This window comes from Sinocyclocheilus anshuiensis, unplaced genomic scaffold (genome assembly GCF_001515605.1).
Source record: "Sinocyclocheilus anshuiensis isolate Anshui unplaced genomic scaffold, SAMN03320099.WGS_v1.1 scaffold572, whole genome shotgun sequence".
Lineage (NCBI taxonomy): Eukaryota > Metazoa > Chordata > Actinopteri > Cypriniformes > Cyprinidae > Sinocyclocheilus > Sinocyclocheilus anshuiensis.
In genome coordinates this window covers 1,586,639-1,602,393 of record NW_015555778.1, presented here as the reverse complement: position 1 = coordinate 1,602,393, position 15,755 = coordinate 1,586,639, and the positions used below count along the sequence as shown (strand labels likewise).

General features: G+C 38.1%; 2 protein-coding genes across 2 annotated transcripts in view; both read left to right on the top strand.

The window, feature by feature from the left end:
• Window positions 1-216: 216 nt before the first annotated feature.
• On the top strand, window positions 217-9,909 carry LOC107674522 (neuroblast differentiation-associated protein AHNAK-like). Its single transcript, XM_016468502.1, has 6 exons — window positions 217-313; window positions 833-899; window positions 1,256-1,300; window positions 1,642-1,738; window positions 1,936-2,105; window positions 2,198-9,909. The coding sequence occupies exons 3-6, from the start codon at window positions 1,298-1,300 to the stop codon at window positions 9,143-9,145; spliced, it is 7,218 nt and encodes a 2,405-aa protein (XP_016323988.1). The 5' UTR covers window positions 217-313; window positions 833-899; window positions 1,256-1,297; the 3' UTR covers window positions 9,146-9,909.
• Window positions 9,910-13,394: 3,485 nt separating this feature from the next.
• Window positions 13,395-15,755, top strand: part of LOC107674524 (WAS/WASL-interacting protein family member 2-like) — a 13,983-nt gene continuing 11,622 nt past the window's right edge. The window contains exon 1 of the mRNA XM_016468505.1: window positions 13,395-13,787. The gene's annotated coding sequence lies outside the window, so the exon portion shown is untranslated. The remainder of the gene's footprint in view (window positions 13,788-15,755) is intronic.

Genomic DNA, 15,755 nt, shown 5'->3' with positions numbered 1-15,755 from the left:
CATAGTTTAATCTTTTTTGAACCATTCCTTTTGATTTTCTCCCATCAATCTAGAATTAGGGAGAGGTTTGTTATTGTTATGTCACCCTGCCTCCAGTGCAGAACAGGTGATGCTGAAGCTTTATGAGGTATGTGTTTGGCCTGGTTAAACCAGTTGGTCTACTCTTCAAGTGTATTACCTGCCGCGGTGAGAATTCCATAAACAGTGAGAAGAGAACGGAGGTAAACACGGTCACATCAAGTGAAAACTCTTCAGCATGGCACATTATCACTGCTGATATTGAACAAAAATTTAAAAGCTCATAGGATACAAGGTAAGCCGTTTCATTGTTGTTCAAATTTACAACAGTACTTTGAACTGTGCTATGTTGCGTAAAACAGCCCATATGGTATTGAAGGTAAAATTTGGTCATCTAGCAAGCGCAGGTGTTCAGCTGTTTTTGTTATGAATGACTATGCAGCGCTCACACAGTGGTTTAATGTATTCATATTACAAATTGCACTTAAGTTGTGAATATTAAAGTATTGCACAGTGATGGTTACAAGACATTTAAAGTTGTGAATGAGTACAATAACATTATTTTTTGGGGGATCATGTTTTCTAAATATTGTTACTGACTATTGAAAAAAAATTCTGAAGCACATTTTCAGGTACTGTACCTTTAATTTGTGTTTACTGTAAATATACAGGTTAATAAATTGGTTTTGTGCATGTTAAATAGATGATATACTGTAGATAATAGTTACTGGATGCTTTTTGAAATCTGTTTCAATGAAATGAGACCATTTTAATTAAATAGATGAACAGATTATCAAAATATGTGCCCTTACAGATGATCATGGGTGGACCTGGTACCTCTACAATTACGCATGTTTAATAAAGAGGGTGTGGTTAAAAAGGTAAGGTCTGTTCAGTTTCCTTTGTCTGGTCTAACCTGTTCCCAACGCCCTCTTGTTACACTATCCCTGAACAATTCCTTGAATACCTCACAGTTTTGTCTGTCTGCCACTGGGATAAATGCAGACTTTGCAGAAATGCAGAATTTGAATTAAATTAGTGCTGTTTGCTCAGTCTTGCTTCATTCTGAGGCAAGGACGTTTTTCATTCAATGATTGACCCATATGTTCATAGTTCACATGTTCAGGTCTGTCATTTCATTATGACCAACCATTAACAATTACATATGTGTCAATAATAATTAGCACTGAATCTTGGGTGTCTTGCTGCTGCTGAATCATTTATTTTGCATCAACAGGTTTGAGTTGTGGATGCTTCACTGTAAATACATACTAGTGAAATGGTATGTTATCTCTTTATTTTTTATCCAATCTGTATCTGAACTATATTTTGTTTGTGTGATCTATCAAATATTTTGTAAAGTCTATGTGTATGTCATTATTAGGAATAAATGTTAAATTAATTAATAATTAAATATTAGTAGTGCAGTTGGCAGTATATGTTTCTCATCAAAAATCTTTCATTGTGGTTTTTATTCTTTTTCTCATCAAAAATCTTTCATTCTGGTTTTTATTCTTTTTCTCATCAAAAATCTTTCATTCTGGTTTTTATTTATTTTTTCTATACATGCATTTAATTTCATGAAATAAGAAAAAAAAATACACCATGATATCTAATTTTCAGGCTCTTCTTCGAAGAAGCCTCTCTGACAGCCTGCTGCTTGAAGATGACGATGTGTCTGTAGAGGGTTTGGAATACACGGACGTGCACTTTCATGAAGGTGCAGTTTCATGACATTTGAATAATAATATTTTTTGCATATCATTGTATATTAACTGAGCATCAGATTGCTGGTACTGTTACAGAAAACTTTTACTGTGGAGAAAATGGCTTTTGCCATGAACCTTGTTGATATGGTGAAAATATAAGGAAAAGAGTTTATAATAGACTACATTGCACATTACATTTTCATTTCAGATGATGAAATTGTGGGTGCCAGTGGTCTGTTTGATCTAAAGAGGAATGAACAAAAGAAGAATGAAGCTGTGGACATTTTGAAGTTAATTGATAATGACAAGGAGTTAATGAAGCATGGTTTGAAATCCAGCAAGAGCTTGGAAAGTCTGGATATCAAAGCTCCTAATGAGGTCTGTGTACATCACATTCACAGTTGTTTTTCAACCCTGAATCATAAAACCTCCAAACAAATTAATTTCTAATGATTCAAATGTTTCAACAGGTGTGGAAAGATTCATACGACAAGCTCTTCAATGCTAAAGTCAAGAAATTCATGAAAGGAAATAAAGCTGTTAAGGAAAACAGACATGGCATACACAATGGGCCAGTGACAACCCAAACACTTGACCGCAAAAGCAAAGTAAATGTTGCAGCTTTACTTGAGAATGCAGATCAGATGCGTCTCACTCCATATGAAACAGAACCTGACAATCAAGTAGGACCATACATGGAATATCATCAATATGACTCAGATACGTTACTACAAGGATCTGACCTGGTGAGATCAGCAAAGATCAAACCCAGTATTGCAAGTGATGTTCCATCGCATCATTCCACAATGAACTTGACCAATGTTGATAGTGAAATCAACCTACGCGGTGGAACATATACAGATCCAAAAGTAGATATTGGTATTAATACACCAGATTCAAGTCTTACATTGCCAGATACCCAAGGATCTCCGGTGATGCACCTCACAAAAGGACATTTTAAAGGCCCAAAAGCAGTGCTTAATTCTTCTGATATGGATATGGAAGTACCATCAGTTAATGTCAAGAAGCCAACATTTAAAATGCCAAAGTTTAGCCTCTCTGGAAACAAGAATACTGACATCAGTTATGATGGAAGTATGAAGGGGTCAAAATTTGCATTGTCATCCCCTGAAGTAGCTCCAGGTCTTAATGGTTCTAATATACGAATTGATGGACCAAAGGCTGATTTTAAAGGTCTAAAAACAGACCTTCCAGACATGGACATGTCATCTGGAAAACTGAAAGCACCCACTTTCAGCTTCCCTGATTTTGGCCTGTCAGGACCCAAAATAAAAACACCTGACTATGATCTAAAGACCCCTGAAATGAATCTGTCTGCTCCCAAATTTAAGGCAGACTTTGATTCACCAGACATCAACATCAGAGGTCATAAGCCAGATATCACCGCACCTGACATGGATGTGAATATTCCTGAAGGTACATTTAAAGGACCAAATTTCAAGAAACCCAATCTTGACTTGAATGCACCTGACCTCGACATAAATGTTCCTTCTGGTAACCTGAAGCTGCCAAAATTTGGTTTCTCTGGTAGCAAGCCAGAAGGACCTGATCTTAAAATCAAATCTCCAGACCTGAATCTCAAAAGCCCCAAAATAAAGGGAGGAATCGATACCCCAGATATGGATCTGACTCTGCCTCAGACTGATTTGAAAGGCCCGAATCTAGATTTCAAAACACCTGATATTGATGTTAATAGCCCTTCAGGGAAATTTAATATGCCAAAGTTAAAGATGCCCAGTTTTGGCCTGTCAGGTTTGAAAGGTCCACATATGAACATGGATGCTGACATTGATAAGCCTGACGTTAATCTAAGTGCATCAACTCCCAGGCTAAATGCAGGGATAAATAGTCCTGACATTGACATTCACAGACCTAATGTTGATCTCAAGGGACCAAAAACAGATCTTACACTCCCTGACATGGACATACCATCTGGAAAAATGAAAGTTCCAACTTTCAAGATGCCTGATTTTGGTCTCTCTGGAACCAAAATAAAGACTCCAGACTGTGATCTGAAAAACCCTGAAATGGATCTGTCAGCTCCAAAGTTTAAGGCAGACTTTGATTCACCAGACATCAACATCAGAGGTCATAAGCCAGATATCAAAACCCCAGACTTGAATGTTGATTTCCCTAAAGGTAAAATTAAAGGACAAAATTTCAAGAAACCTAATCTTGATGTGAATGCACCTGATCTTGACATAAATGCCCCTTCAGGTAAACTAAAGCTGCCAAAGTTTGGCATCTCAGGTAGTAAGCCAAAAGGGCCTGATCTTAAAATCAAATCTCCAGACCTGAATCTCAAAAGCCCCAAAATAAAGGGAGGAATTGATACCCCAGGTATGGATCTGACTTTCCCTCAAACTGATTTAAAAGGCCCAAACCTAGATATCAAATCCCCTGATATTGATGTCAATGGCCCTTCAGGCAAATTGAATATGCCAAAGTTTAAGATGCCCAGTTTTGGCATGTCAGGTTTGAAAGGGCCACATATGAATGTGGATGCTGACATTGATCGGCCCGACCTTAATCTGATTGCATCAACTCCTAAACTAAATGCAGGGATAAATAGTCCTGATATTGATTTGCATGGACCTAATGTTGATCTTAAAGGTCCAAGAACAGACCTTACCCTTCCAGACATTGACAAGCCTTCTGGAAAATTTAAAATGCCCACTTTAAAGATGCCTAAGTTTGGTGTCTCAGGACCAAAACTAAAGACGCCTGACTATGATTTAAAGACCCCTAAAATGGATCTGTCAGCTCCAAAGTTTAAGGGTGCTTTTGATTCCCCAGACCTGAATCTCAAAAGCCCCAAAATGAAGGGAGGAATCGATACCCCAGATATGGATCTGACTCTGCCTCAAGCTGATTTAAAAGGCCCAAACCTAGATATCAAATCACCTGATATTGATGTTAATGGCCCATCAAGTAAATTGAATATGCCAAAGCTAAAGATGCCCAGTTTTGGGCTGTCAGGTTTGAAAGGGCCACATATGAATATGGATGCTGACATTGATCGGCCCGACTTTAATCTGAGTGCATCAACTCCTAAACTAAATGCAGGGATAAATAGTCCTGATATTGATTTGCATGGACCTAATGTTGATCTTAAAGGTCCAAGAACAGACCTTACTCTTCCAGACATTGACAAGCCTTCTGGAAAATTTAAAATGCCCACTTTAAAGATGCCTAAGTTTGGTGTCTCAGGACCAAAACTAAAGACGCCTGACTATGATTTAAAGACCCCTGAAATGGATCTGTCAGCTCCAAAGTTTAAGGGTGCTTTTGATTCCCCAGACCTGAATCTCAAAAGCCCCAAAATAAAGGGAGGAATTGATACCCCAGATATGGATCTGACCCTCCCTCAAACTGACTTAAAAGGCCCAAACCTAGATATCAAAACACCTGATATTGATGTTAATGGCCCTTCAGGTAAATTGAATACGCCAAAGCTAAAGATGCCACGTTTTGGTCTGTCAGGTGTGAAAGGGCCACATATGAATGTGGATGCTGACATTGATCAGCCCGACCTCAATCTGAGAGCATCAGCTCCCAAACTAAATGCAGGGATAAATAGTCCTGATATTGATGTACATGGACCTAATGTTGATCTTAAAGGTCCAAAGACAGACCTTACTCTTCCAGACATTGACAGGCCTTCTGGAAAATTTAAAATGCCCACTTTAAAGATGCCTAAGTTTGGTGTCTCGGGACCAAAAATAAAGACAACAGACTATGATTTGAAGGCACCTGAAATGGATCTGTCAGCTCCAAAGTTTAAGGCAGACTTTGATTCCCCAGACCTTAATATTAAAGGACTTAAGCCAGATGTCACAGGCCCAGACCTGAATCTTAAATTCCCTAAAGGTACATTTAAAGGACCAAACTTAAAGACACCCAATATTGACATGAATGCACCTGACCTCGACATCAATACCCCTTCAGGTAAACTGAAGCTGCCAAAATTTGGCTTCTCAGGTAGCAAGCCAAAAGCACCAGATCTTAAAATAAAATCTCCAGACCTGAATCTCAAAAGCCCCAAAATAAAGGGAGTAATCGATACCCCAGATATGGATCTGACTCTGCCTCAAGCTGATTTAAAAGGCCCAAACCTAGATATCAAATCACCTGATATTGATGTTAATGGCCCATCAAGTAAATTGAATATGCCAAAGCTAAAGATGCCCAGTTTTGGGCTGTCAGGTTTGAAAGGGCCACATATGAATGTGGATGCTGACATTGATCAGCCTGACCTCAATCTGAGAGCATCAGCTCCCAAACTAAATGCAGGCATAAATAGTCCTGATTTTGATGTACATGGACCAAATGTTGATCTTAAAGGTCCAAAGACAGACCTCACTCTTCCAGACATTGACAAGCCTTCTGGAAAATTTAAAATGCCCACTTTAAAGATGCCTAAGTTTGGTGTCTCAGGACCAAAACTAAAGACGCCTGACTATGATTTAAAGACGCCTGAAATGGATCTGTCAGCTCCAAAGTTTAAGGCAGATTTTGATTCCCCAGACCTGAACCTCAAAAGCCCCAAAATAAAGGGAGGAATCAATACCCCAGATATGGATCTGACTCTGCCTAAAACTGATTTAAGAGGCCCTAACTTTGATATCAAATCACCAGATATTGATGTCAATGGCCCTTCAGGCAAATTGAATATGCCAAAGCTAAAGATGCCCAGTTTTGGTCTGTCAGGTTTGAAAGGGCCACAAATGAATGTGGATGCTGACATTGATCAGCCTGACCTCAATCTGAGGGCATCAGCTCCCAAACTAAATGCAGGGATAAATAGTCCTGATATTGATGTACATGGACCTGATGTTGATCTCAAAGGTCCAAGAACAGACCTTACTCTTCCAGATATTGACAAGCCTTCTGGAAAAATGAAAATGCCCACTTTAAAGATGCCTAAGTTTGGTGTCTCGGGACCAAAAATAAAGACACCTGACTATAATTTGAAGACCCCTAAAATGGATATGTCAGCTCCAAAGTTTAAGGCTGATTTTGATTCCCCAGACATCAACATTAAAGGTCATAAGCCAGATATCACAAGTCCAGATGTGAATCTTGATTTCCCGAAAGGTAAATTTAAAGGACCAAACTTAAAGACACCCAATCTTGACATGAATGCACCTGACCTCGACATCAATGCTCCTTCGGGTAAACTGAAGCTGCCAAAATTTGGGTTTTCAGGTAGTAGGCCAAAAGGCCCAGATCTTAAAGTCAAATCTCCAAAGATGAATCTCAAAAGCCCCAAAATGAAGGGAGGAATCAATACCCCAGACATGGATCTGACTCTGCCTCAAAATGATTTAAAAGGCCCAAACCTAGATTTCAAATCACCTGATGTTGATGTTAATGGCCCTTCAGGTAAACTGAATATGCCAATGTTAAAGATGCCCCGTTTTGGCATGTCAGGTTTGAAAGGGCCACATATGAATGTGGATGCTGACATTGATCAGCCCGACCTTAATCTGAGTGCATCAACTCCCAGGCTAAATGCAGGGCTTAATAGTCCTGATATTGACACTCACGGACCTAATGCTGATTTCAGGGGTCCAAAAACCAACCTTGCATTTCCAGACATGGACATACCATCTGGAAAACTGAAAATGCCCACCCTCAAGATGCCTGATGTTGGTTTCTCAGGACCCAAAATCAAGACACCGGACTATGATCTGAATACCCCTAACATGGATCTGTCAGCTCCAAAGTTTAAGGCAGACTTTGATTCACCAGACATCAACATCAGAGGCCATAAGCCAGATATTACAGTCCCAGACATGAATGTTGATTTCCCAAAAGGTAAAATTAAAGGACCAAATTTAAAAAAAAACAATCTTGATTTTAACACTCCAAATTTTGACATTGACGCACCTTCAAGTAAATTTAAACTGCCGAAGCTGGGCCTCTCAGACAGCAAGCCAGAAGGACCTGATCTTAAAGTCAAATCTCCAAAGCTGAATCTCAAAAGCCCCAAAATAAAGGGAGGAATCAATACCACAGACATGGCTCTGACTCTGCCTCAAACTGATTTGAAAGGCCCAAACCTAGATTTTAAAACACCTGATATTAATGTTAATGGCCCTTCAGGTAAATTGAATATGCCAAAGTTAAAGATGCCCAGTATTGGCCTGTCAGGTGTGAAAGGGCCACATATGAATGTGGATGCTGACATTGATCAGCCTGACCTTAATCTGAGAGCATCAGCTCCTAAACTAGATGCAGGGATTAATCGTCATGATATTGGAATCCATGGTCCTAATGTTGATCTTAAAGGTCCAAGAACAGACCTTACTCTTCCAGACATGGACATACCATCTGGTAAAATGAAAATGCCTGCTTTTAAAATGCCTGACATTGGTTTCTCAGGACCCAAAATAAAGAAACCTGACTATGATCTAAAGACCCCTAAAATGGACCTCTCAGCTCCTACAATTCATAAGCCAGATATCACAGCCCCAGACATGAATGTTGATTTCCCTAAAGGCAAAATAAACAGAACAAATTTCAAGAAACCCAGTGTTGATGTGAACGAAACAGCCTTTGACATTGATGCTCCTTCGGGGAAACTGAAGCTCCAAGGAAACATGCCAGAAGGAAGAGATCTTAAATTCACCTCTCCAAAGATGAATCTCAAAACCCCCCGAATCAAAGGAGGAATTGATAGCTCTGATTTTCAAGGCCTGGGGTCTGATGTAGATTTTGGTACCTATACAGAAATGCATGCTAACAGCTTTGCAGTTCCAAGAGGTAAAACAAAGGCAGCCAAAACGTATGATCTTGATGATCTCTCAAGAGACATCAGAATACAGACTCATCAGAAATATGGTGCCCCAGAATTTAACATGCAGGACACCTATTATGACTTGAACAGAGACATGAAAGTTTCTGGAAAAGCTCAGTGGTCTCCAATACCAGAACATCTCTCCGGCCAAACTAGAATCTCTGGAGTAGGTCCAACATCATCAGGTGTTTACAACAATGATATGTCTGGGGCACTCAGGTCAAGACATCATAAAACAAAACCAAGTGACTTTGATATTGATGGCAACTGGAATAATATATCAGTGCCTAAATTTCAAGTTTCAAGAAGTAGAGAAGATTTAGCTGTGAAAAATTCAAATATGGGAATAAATACCATGCAAAGTTCAGGTGATAATGCAGGTTATTATAGGAATATGGTTCCTAGACGTCATTACACTACTGATGATATATGCTACACTTATAATGGGATGCCTAGAAGAGGTGGATGGGGAAGTGGGCAAACTGGCTATAGTGGCAGACAGACAATGAGACATCTGCAAATACATGCAATGGATCTGGAGGTTCCAGAAAGCACTTTGAAAGGGTCGAAATTTAACGTTCTTAAACTAATATAGTAGGATAATTTAAAGGAAGGGACGTAGAAGACAAGAATGAGCTTGTCCTTGGCAATCATGTTTACAGGGCTGATAAGAACTAATAGCATATTAAAAACTAACTTAAAGATACTGTAAATGAGCTTGAGCAACTTTTTTCTACACTACTTCTTAACACTGATGAACAAACCTTTCCATAAAGGATATGTTAAACCTGCACTTACAGTATCATAGATCATTATGCTCATATAAATAATAAAATCTTTTTTTCACATAACTTTATGGTAAAATATGTGACAATATTATGTGGATCTTGCCTGATTAAATATTGTAAATCATATATATTTTGTAAATTATGTAAAAGGCTACAGTAATGTATAAATGCAATGTGGATGAGATATACACATGTAAAATGTTTTGTCTGGAGAATGTCTCTTGTTTCTTGCCATTTTTTTGTTTGTTCGTTTTTAAGTTACTCATCTGATATAGTGAGGTACACAGGGCTAGGGGGATTTGTTTTGAAGGATGTATATAAATCAATTTAAAATGTTCCTACTAACATTGTTGTTTCAACATATACAAAAGCAGTTGTTGTTGTAGAATACTTTATGTAATTAAGTATTTTAAAGTAGTTATATTGAAAAAAGTATTTACTTGAATGTTACTTTAAAAATATCTTGCTATTTACAGAGTATTTGCACATTATAACAAAATCTGCATATACAGTCATGTGAAAAATTTAGGACACCCTATTGAATTCCATGGTTTTCTGTATCAGGACATAATAAAAAATTACCTGGTCCTTGGCAGGTCTTATATTTTGGAAAATAAAACCTCAGATGAACAACAATACATGATATATCACACTGTGTCATTATTTATTTAACAGAAATAAAGCCAAAATGGAAAAGCCATGTGTGACAAAGTTAGGACACCCTTACTGTTAACAAGGGTAAGTTTTAAGGGATTTAAGAGGGTAAGTAACGGTCAGGCACTGCTAATCAAATGCCTTTGATTAACTGATCATCAACAAGTGTGAGCACATCTATAAAATCAGAAGTTTTGGCAGTTTGCTGGTCTGAGCCTTCATTGTGTGTGTTAACACAATGCCAAAGAGGAAAGACATCAGCAATGATCTTACAAAAGCAATTGCTGCTGCCATCAATCTGGGAAAAGTAATACGGCCTTTTCCACACAATTTGAAGTCCATCATTCCACAGTGAGGAAGATTATTCACAAGTGGAAGTCAAAACAGACACCAATCCTCCCAGAAGTGGACGTCCCAGCAAATTCAACCCAATATCAGACCGTGTAATGCTCAAAGAAATGGCAGACAACCCAAGAACTTCACTGCAGACTCTACAGGCTTCAGTTAACGTGTTAAATGATAAAGTTCATGACAGTTAAATTAGAAAAATGTGGGACAAGTATGGCATGTTTGGAAGGCTTGCCAGAAGAAAGCCTCTTCTCTCTAAAGAAACATGGCAGCATGGTTTAGGTTTGCAAATTTGCATCTGAACAAACCATAAGACTTCTAGAACAATGTCCTTTGAACAGACGAGACCAAAGTGGAGATGTTTGGCCATAATGCACAGTACCATATTTTGTGAAAACCTAAAAAGCATATCAGCACAAACACCTCATACCAAAAGTCAAGCATCCTGGTGGAGGGCTGATGATTTTGGGCTTGTTTTGCAGCCACAGGACCTGGGCACCTCACAGTCATTGAGTCTACCATGAACTCCTCTGTATATCAAAGTATTCTTGAGTCAAATGTGAGGACATACATCCGACAGCTAAAGTTGGGCCAAAATTGGGTGATGCAACAGGACCGTAATCCCAAGCACCCCAGCAAATCTACAACAGAATGGCTGAAAAGAAAAGAATCAAGGGGTTGCAGCAGTCCAGTCAAAGTCCAGACCTCAATGCACCAAGAGCTTGTAACACTTCAAAGAGAAAGGAAAAATTGAAATCGCATCATATGACCCCTTTAAAGTTGGTCCAAAATTGGGTCATGCAATAGGGCAATGATCCCAAGCACACCAGCAAATCTACAACAGAACGGCTGAAAAGAAAAGAATCATGGTGTTGCAAAAGTCCAGTCAAAGTCCAGACTTCATCCTGACTGAAATGCTGTGGCGAGAGCTGGGCATAAACAAATGCCCACAAACCTCAATAAACTGGTAACATTGTATAGAAGAGTGAGCCAAAATTCCTACAGAACGATATGAGAGACTGATAAAGTCATACAGAAAATGACTTCAAGTTATTGCTTCTAAAAGTGGATCTACGGGCAGTTTAATCATAGGTGTCCTAACTTTGTCACACATGGCTTTTCCATCTTGGACTTTTTTTTTTAATAAATAATGACACAGTGTGATATATCATGTGTTGTTGTTCATGGGAGGTTTTATTTTCCAAATTTTAAGACCTGCCAAGGACCAGATATTTTTTTATTATTATTATTATGTCCTGATACGGAAATCCATGGAATTCTTTTTCACATGACTGTATATAAGAGTCTATTGTAGTCAGTCATGATAATTTAAAGGCCAACCTGGAAAGCTGTTTTGCATACAGAACGTGGACAGCAGTGTTTGTATTATTTAGAAACATTCTGGCCCATATAAGAATTGACCAAAAAAGTATTGTGTGAGGTAAAAATCCCAAAAGATTCACATATAAGAGTTAGCAAATTAGAGCTAAGTAATGTATGATTAAAAGTTAGAAAAATTCCCATGGACTTATTTGCATACTAAATTGTGATTGGTCTTCTGTCTGTCATCTATTTGCATGTCCTACTGATTGGGATTTTGTCAAACACATTTTGTACTGTACTGTGTAGATTAGTGTGTGCTGCTGCTGACTGTTTTGGAGCTGTGGCCTGGGGGGTGGGTGCGCACTCTATCAGGTGCTGTTATGATCGTGGGCATGTGTTTGAACCCAACCTGCAGGGTCATGTGTCCTGTTCTCACATTTTACATCTCTTACCTGAGATACCAATGTATATTCTAGCTATAACTTATATAAGTGATGTTAAAAATACTTGTAGGCTAAAGTCATGGAAATTCATTGATCAAAACGTGAAAACTCAGAATCAAGAATATTATGTAATATGTTAGCCTATATTGGGTCTAAATGAACAAAACCTTTTGTTGTTCGAAATTACTTGTAACCATAATCTATGGTTAGTTTGACAAGTTATTATAAGCAGTGTTGGGCAGTAACTAGTTACTAAAAACTAGTTACAGTAACAATGTTACTTTTTGCAGTAACTATAGTGTAACTAATTAATATTAAGATTTCAGTAATAATATTAGTTACAATCCGTAAAACAGCTCATTATTTAGTTACTTTTGATGCCTCAACCCCTACTGATTTGAAATCCAACAATCCAATAATTCCTAATTTATTTTCATAATTTTCACAACTCACACAGGCACATGAAGTCAGTGTATCAGGAAAGCTTGGAATATGGAAAAGCTTAGGAGATGGAAATATTGCCATTACACTGATTTTGTCAGGAGAAAAGGTGATCTAAACACGGATCTGTAAGTTGTGGCATTATGGACGTTGTGGCATTACTTTACTCTGGCATGTTCACGCACATCCATCTGATCCCAGTATAAATTATATTACTATAATTAAAAATGTTATGAACTTATGTGATTTCTTTTGATAAAATACTTCATGAAATATAATCATATTTGGGTAACAGAGAAATGATATCTACAATTAGCTTCAAGCTACACATGACAATTAATACAACACTTTTACTTAAAAGGCACTATCAAACACCATTGAGTGTTTGTAGTAACTTCTGAATGCGATCAGATGTAGATTTTGGTCAAATGATGAGGCAGAAACTTCTGTGGGGCGTGAAGGAAAAGTAATGTAGCCTAACTAGTTGTGTAACTAATAACTGTTGCCACTTGCCAGAAAGTAATAAGTAAAGTATTACTTTTGAAAGGAATAACTAGTAATGAGTAATAAATTACATTTTTGGGGTAATGAGCCCAACACTAATTATTAGAAATATGTAGGTCCTTTAGTCACCATTGTCATCAAATAAATAAATAAAACAAAATGACAATGTGTTTAACGTTTTTATGGCTTTGCAGCAGTAAAAATAATCTACTGTTGCGTTTTGGCATATGCTACATTACCACTGCAACGTGACGCAAGGGGAAAAGGTTAGCCATGTAGTTACAGCTTTTGCTTTCGGATGCAATCGGATTTTTTCGGCCTCCTGCCTCCATTTTGTACCGACTCCGTGATTTCCGTGATTTCCGGGATTTCGTAGAACTGGGTTCGCTGAAGCCCAGTGGTCCAGCGCTGAAACAGTATTGCCCTCAAACATTGGGCAGCGATGTTAATAGCAACAAGACATCCGGTTTTGTGAATCTTTGCCTTTTGTGCTTTCGTTTCACGTTGTGAACTGGTCGGAATAAGTTTACAGTGTTGGCCATAAACGTTAGTATTGTATAGTACGTCAGTATGACAGCGGACCACAGTAAGCTCTCGTTCGACTAGCGTTAGTTACTTAGTTAACTTACCAGGGTTTTTTCGGTGGCCAGTCAAACAGCGGATCATCGGCGAAAGAGCAGCCGGTTACTGTTTAACATTAATGCTGTTTGGGACAGGATCGCACATCGACCGACAGGTAAGATTTGCCAACGTCTTTACAGCCGGAAGAGTAACAAGTTATCAAGTTGACCTGTTTGTTATGTAGCCTAACTTTACATTTCGTATGACATTTTCAATGAACACACAAGTGACTTTGCGCAAGGTTTTTGCACTTTTACTGTTTCACTTGGGTTGTTTTTATTAATCAACGAGTCGTTTAGACCGGTTTTGTGAACCTGTTCAACCGATTCACTGGAAAGATCCGACTCAAAAGAACGATTCGTTTATGAATCACCATCATTTGTGATGTTCACGACATCGGTAGTATTTCATAGGTTTTGGTTTTACCTAATACATACCTGTACGTGCTTGAACCTGTATCACATTTCACGATTGTTCAGGATCTTGTATGGCATGACAAGTATGGTCACTTCAGTCACTGACTATTTAAGTGCTTGTTGACTCAGTTTAAGCATGATCATCATGTTAACCAACACATACACAGCATCATTTTCACAAGCTGGTTTGACTTCTTCCATTATTCATTTCCTTTTTTGCTCTAAAATTACATAGATTTTAAGTCTATGAACACATTGGTCTGACGTGACAGTAGTTTATAATACTGATCTTTAATATTATATGCTCCAAATATGGTATTTTCATCTGTATTATGCTTTTTAGAGGCTAAAGCTTTTAGAGGGCCACACTACCAAAAGCCTCAAACTGAAGTACGTTTTTAGAATTATACTAAAAGGCCTTTTACTTACTAAAAAAAGGTAAACTACCAGTCAGACAACAGAAGGCATGTGCAACAGGATTTTCATCAAAGTTTTGATCACGTGGATAATTAATTTAGATTCTTAGACATTTAGAAGTTTACATATCAAATATGATACTGCAGGCTTAGATAAGGTTCTATCACCTCTGGTCACAAGACGTTTACTTTTACAACTGCCAAGCAAAACTGTGCATACGACATCAAGTCTGCACTTTCCTTACAGTTAACAGCTGTGTAAAATACATCAACTGCTTATTGGATTAAATGACAGCCTTATTTGACACCAGGCATTGTTTTTGTGGTCTTGATGTGAATCGTGCATTCCAGATCAAATGTAGCCAGCTGTCGGTTTAAGTGCAGAAACTTTAAAGATTAAACTCCTACTTCCCTACATTTTTCACATGTGCTTTTATGCGTACCACAAACAGATTCTTGCAACAGTTGGGTGTCATAAACAAGGCCCTTGTCTGATTTGGTAAGGCTGATTTTGTTTGCCTGTAATGTGACAATGTGAGGAATGCCAAGCTTATTTTTCTGGATCTAAAATGTTTCGTAGTGCATTAAATACTGTTAAAAGTCATCATTCTGTTATTTCCTCACCCTCAAGTTGTTCTAAACCTGTATGAATTTCTTTTGCTGAACACTAAAGAAGATATTTTGATATGTTGGTTTCTGGTCACCATTGACTTCTATAGTATTTTTTCACCATCAGACAACATCTTCTTTTATGCTCAGTAGAAGAAAGAAACAGACTTGGAACAACTGGAGCATGAGTGAATGATGACAGAATTTTCCTTTTTCCCTTTAATTGTATAGAGACTGTGTATTTGTTTACCTCTAAAGGTCACCATGTTTAAAAGTGGGTTGATGAGTTTGTGTGACAGAAGCTGGTTTATTTCTTTATTGTAGTGTCCATGTGTTGACAATCACATGTTGATTTCGGGAATCAAACCATATGCAGTATTAGTTTTGGAGGTTTGTGTGGAACTTTCGTAGTTTTATTTATTAGACATGTTCATAGACAAAGCCATGATTAAATAGAGCAGCAATAGGCGTTTCGATAACAGCGTATAATAGCTTGAATGTAATGAAGATGAGCCATTCAGGTCACAAGCATACAGTTTTTATTCATGTTTGCCGCAGTCCTTGTGCTTCACCCATTTTCTCACTTCCATTAGTCGTTGTGTGGCAGCAGATCCTGCTTAGCAACATTCCGGTTATTCCTGC